A 5412-nucleotide genomic window follows, 5' to 3' on the forward strand; every position below is an offset into this window, starting at 1 on the left:
CTTGTCTGCCACAGATTCTGCTGTCCCTAGCACCTAGCCCTTAACAAATGCTTACTGATTGAATGAATGAATGAATGAATGAATGAATAAGTCTGGCATTAGCATCCTATCATCCTACAAGTCCATGCTTCTTTGCTAGTGCTTGTACAGGAGTTGAGAATCAAGGTTCCAGTCGCCAATAGCATGCTGGGTGACCTAAGGGGACTTGCTGCCCCCGCTGTGCCTGCCCTCCTCACCTCTCCATGGGTGAGTGTGGACCACCAGAAAACAAGTGGATGAGTATTCTGAAAATCAAAACACACCAGATGCACTCCAGAATTCCTGTTACTATTGATGAGCCCCAGGGCTCTGAAGACCCAGATTATATCCCTGTCGTGTCACCCCAGACAGAGCAGCCTCTACTGTAGTCAGGAATCTTGCATCCAACCCTTTCAGCCTCCACTGACCTGGCACTAAGGCCGGCATCTCCTCTAAGGTCCTCCTGACAGCCAGAGCCCCAAGGCGGGGAGAGGCTACCTTGGGTGGTACCTAGGCCTGTCCTCAATGTCTGCCACCACAAGGAATGGCTTTTCCCTCTGTCCCCTTCCCCAGCAGGGCTGTAGAGTACCCCATTTGCAGCCTTCCCTAAAGTTTCATCAGTGGAATTGATCTTCCTGCCTTCGAGGCCCCAGTGGCAGGCGGAGGCCCACAGCAGCTTTACACACTCAGTGGGTACAGCTGGCCCTCAGAGAACTGAGCTAAACTGCTGCCTCATTTCTGCTCAGCCTCTCTTGGTCTGGTCTCTCTTGGTCTCAAACCCCTGGACTTCTGACCACAGGCACCACCCCATCTTTGCCCCTCCAGGTGTCTGCCCCATCTGCCTGTCTGCTAACCTCTGAGTTCTGACCTTTGACCTCTGCCCTCCTGACTCTAATCTTTGTTCCTGGGTATGCCTTTCAGATGGGTCACAGGGGGTTAAGACTATGAGCTATGGAATTGCCCAAGCCTGGCCAGAATCCTGACCCTGACCTTGGCCAAGACCTCAGAGACCTCGAGACAATGTGAACAACCTGAGTTTTCCCCCATTTAATATATGCAAATGCGGGCTCCAAGAACTGTCCCTCTTGGGTAGAGGTGTCCCCAGTGCTCTGTCTCTATCCCAGACGATTTGGAGGAGCCCGTTTACACACGTGGTTTCTGGCCCTGATATTGACTCTCCTGCCGATCAGCTCCTTCATCCTTCTGATGTCATTCCGGCGGGTGGCCTCATGGAGCTGCCTCTCCAGAGGAAGCACTGAGGGGAGAAAAAAGGATGTGGGATGAGAGGGAGGGTCCCACGCAGTGCATAACGAGGAACAGTGAACGGTCTCTCCCTGGTCCTGAATGTTTCCTGGGTCGGGATATTCTAGAGGAATGCCTCTCCCCACTCTCAGTGTCAAAACTTCCCCAGACAGGCTGCTTTTCCTTCTAACTCACCCCACGTCCACACGGCCAGGACTCAGCAAAACCCTGAAGATGGGATAGCATGAGCAAGTCCGTCCATGGAGCCAGGTGTGTGCCCCCCATCTCTCAGAGGCGCCCCATCATCCAGATTTCATGCCTGCTTCCCAAGAACTGCTCTTGGGAAGGGAATGGAATTCATTCCCACTGGAGTCGATAACTACCTTTTTTTGTGGTGCTGTGTAGAAAGCAGCCAGGATCTCCTGAGCCACCTACTCCCATCCGACCCTGGGAGAGGCCAGCGGCATGTTCACCCAGCTTCTTTGTCTTCATCCCTCCACCTCTTCTCCTCTCCTCTCCCAGCTACGGGGCCTGCTCTGCTCTGCCTTCTCTGTGGTCTTTCTGCCTTCCTCTCACCCTCATCACTACACCTTTATCTCCAACAGCCTCACGCTAAAGAGACTCTCAGAACTCCCCTGCCAGCCGGCCCTCTGCCATGAGTGGTGGTGGGCTCAGAGGGCTAGTGGCCAAGTCAAGAGGACTCAGGCCTGGTGACCCCCATGCCGCCATCATCCTGAATGCTCTTAGCTTGAGAGGATGTCTGGTTTCCTTGGCTGGACCTCAAGTCCAGCCCTGGGGGCCTTCACCACACCTCACCCTTCCCGATCCACACATGCAGCTCGCACAGCAGACCCAAAGCTAGGCACAGGTACCACATCTCATCCTTCCCAATCCACACTGCTGTGCAGCTCGCACAGCAGACCCAAAGCTAGGCACAGGGAGAAATCCACAAAACTCTCCTTCTATGAGTGACACTAACGATCCCCAGATTAATAGATGCCTGTCCCTCTTCCAAAAAGACTTAGACACAGTAGCACAAGGGATAAATATTTCCTGGCCCTTTGCACAGTCATTACAGGACAAGTAATCTTGTGGTTTTCTTGCTGCTAAACCACATCCTGCATGTTTGGTCCAGCGTGAATGCCCAGATGCAGCCCCTCTGTGTATCCTGGGACAGGTGGCCAGTGTCTGGGCAGGGAAGGCTGGGATGTATTGAGGTGACAGACAGGCCTGCTATCACTTTGTTTTCCTGATAAGTTCCACATCGCTTTCCAGATGTGGGAGAGGGTCTTGGACTTTCTGGGGCCTCACAGATACAACCTGGGAACCTCAGAGCTGCTGCCCCAGGGCAATCAGCTCTGGCTGAGCCACCTCCTGGCCATATGACTTAATTATCATGTGCCTCAGTTTCCTTATCTGCCAAATAGGGATGTGAGCTGCCCTGCAAGGTTATTGTAATGATTAAATATAAGATACAAAAAGCCCCTAGCATGTTGTCTGGCAAGTAATGCCATCATCATCATCACTATTATTCCTCCAAGACAAAGGGTCACAGAATAAATTCTGGTGGCCAAAGACCTGGAAGTGGTGGGGCCTCTTTTATTCAGGGCCCACTGAGCCAGTGGAGCCCCAACCAAGGAAGGCACCCTTCCTACCTGCCTCCCTGCATTGTTTTTCTCCAGAGCATCTCTCACCATCGGCATGTGCTATATTCACATATTTATTAGGTTTATAGTTTGCTTCCCCCATGAACTTATAATACAAGTTCATGAAGGGAGAGATATTTGTCTGATTTGTTAACTGCTGTATCCTCAAATTCAGGCACTGGCATATATTTGTTAAATGAACGAGTGACACACAAATCTCTAAAACTCTTCAGGGGCCTTTGAACTAAAAGATGCTGCCCAGATTAAGACTCATTAGCCCCATGGAAAACCAAGCCACAAGCTCAGGTAAATGGCAGAAAAGAGGCCCTCAGGGGAAGGCAGCTTCATATCAACGCTTCAGGGAAAAGGAAAATATCACCCTCCAGCTGTGGTCCTCACTGATAGCTCCATCCTTCCCCACCCCCAAAGGGGTCTGCTTTTCCTGTAGGTGAGGAGAGGGCCCTTCTAGAAGAGTTCCTCTCAGATCTCTGGAAAGCACTGTGTCCTGAGCTTTTCTTTCCTTAGCTCTTGGCTGAAAACCACCATGATCCAAGTCTGCATAAAGAGCTGGCACTTCAGGTACGAGCTTAAAGAAGCTGGGGTTCGAGTACCCACTCTGCCACTTTCTAGCAGCAGGATACTGGGCTAGTCATGTCCCCTTTGGGGGGTCTCGGATTCTTCAGTTGTAAAACTGAAGAAAGTGACCTGAAGATATCCCTTCCAGCTCTGACTCCCGTCTCTTAGCCGAAGCCCAGGGGGAATGATCTGTTTTGTGATGGCAAACTGCCAGGAGTCCGAATGGAGGGAAGCAGACACTGCATGGTGCCAATAAAATCAAGTCCAGTCTCATCTCTTCCACCCACCTCAACTCATATATCCTCTTTCTGGTCACATCAAATACACACTGCACTCCGGCCTCTGAGCCTTTGCCAAGGCTAGATCCTCTGCCCAGAATTCTCTCCCACACACCACAAGGCTCCTTGCTGCACATTCCTTAAGGGCCTGATCACAGGGATCCTCTGCCCTAGGCAGAACCCTGTACCCTTTGAAAGAGCACCTTGACAGAGACCGCCGCCCCCCCCAACCCAACTCCCATTCCAGTGAGGTCACTGGTGCCATTCTCTCTCTCCTCTTCCTGCCAAAGCCCCCAAGGTCAGCTGAAGTCCACATGGATGCTGCCGCCCAGCCTGGAGGCTCTGGCACTGGGCACATTCCTTGAGAGAAGCTCTGAAGATCCCTCATCCCATCTGCAGCACACAATAACTCCTCTCCTCTGGGTTTCAGTTTCCCAAATGATATGGTCTCCACTCTCCATCCACCACCGACATGCTGGGAACTGGGGCCTTCAGCAGTTCTACCACTTAATGGCTGTGTGACTTAATTAACCACCCTGTGCCTCAGCTTTCTGTTCTGCAAAAATGAAGATAGCAATAGGTTCTACTCATAGGGCCGCCGGGAAGATCAAATAACGTACCTGTCCTGGCTCGGCCTGGCACACAAAGTACTCAGTAAAGGACTGCATTAAATACCATCTTATTTCTAGCTAATGTCTCCGCCGCAGCAGCTCCCTGCTCTCCCAGGCAGCTGGCGCGCCCGAGTCCCAGGCGCGCCGGCAATGTCCCACCGGCCCGGCCCGTGTTCCTTTCAGCACCACAAAGAAGCCCAAGACGGAGGTGGCCACGCGGATCTCGCCAATCGTAGCCTTGGTTGCCCCCGCAGTGGCATGGGGGTTGTTCTCGGCCTTTGCCCGCACCCACACCCGCACCCGCACCCGCACCCGGACCCCGCGGCACCGCGGACTCACGGTGGTTGGCTTCGCCCTGCAGCTGCTGCTCCATGCCTCAGCTCCGCAGCCTCCGCGCGCGCTCTGCCCGGGCGCCAGCCGGCCAGCTGCGCGTCCGCCGGGGCGAGGCCAGGGAAGCGAAGGGGAGGGGGCGCGGGGCTGCGTCGGGGGAGTGTCAAGGTGCGGGCGGCAGCCGTCCTCCAGATCCCTTGCGCCCGCCTCCGCACTTGGGTATGATGCGGGCGCAGCTCAGCGGCCTCCTCCTCCGATCGCGGACCAGACTGCAGGGCCCTCCTCAGCCTCCCTCGACCTGGCCACCACTCGGCGCCTTTCACACCCGAGTCTAGCGTGTCGAGGCCACTCTGGGCTCCGTAGGTCCCCCTGAACTTGTCTTAACCTCCCCACCCCACCAGCTGTCGCAACTACTAGCGCCCAGAAGTGCGTTCAAGGCCTCTGGCAGGCCCCATCCTTGGAACTCGGAGAGCCTGTCCCCAGGCTCCAATAGTCAGACCCCAAGGACTTGGGCTGGTTCTTAAGGAGCAGAAACCCCAGCAAGCCTGTAACCATATGAAGAAATGGTCATATTTATTCATGATCAGAAAAATACAAATTAAAATGAGAACGAGCTACAATACCAACTAGACTGCCAGAAATTAGGAAGCTGGATGTTGGTGGGAAATGAGGAGCTGTCACAGCCAGGTAACTGCTGGTGGGAGTAGCCTG

General features: G+C 53.9%; 1 protein-coding gene across 1 annotated transcript in view; it reads right to left on the minus strand.

The window, feature by feature from the left end:
* The window catches only part of ANKDD1A (ankyrin repeat and death domain containing 1A), a 41157-nt gene extending 36356 nt beyond the window's left edge, over positions 1 to 4801 (minus strand). The window contains exons 1-2 of the mRNA XM_025038962.1: positions 4711 to 4801; positions 1170 to 1273 (exon numbers count right to left, since the gene is read on the minus strand). Of these exons, the coding sequence (XP_024894730.1) occupies positions 1170 to 1273; positions 4711 to 4744 (138 nt within the window). The 5' untranslated portion in view covers positions 4745 to 4801. The remainder of the gene's footprint in view (positions 1 to 1169; positions 1274 to 4710) is intronic.
* Between the last annotated feature and the right edge of the window lie 611 nt (positions 4802 to 5412).

Source organism: Pteropus alecto, unplaced genomic scaffold, assembly GCF_000325575.1.
Source record: "Pteropus alecto unplaced genomic scaffold, ASM32557v1 scaffold86, whole genome shotgun sequence".
Classification (NCBI taxonomy): Eukaryota; Metazoa; Chordata; class Mammalia; order Chiroptera; family Pteropodidae; genus Pteropus; species Pteropus alecto.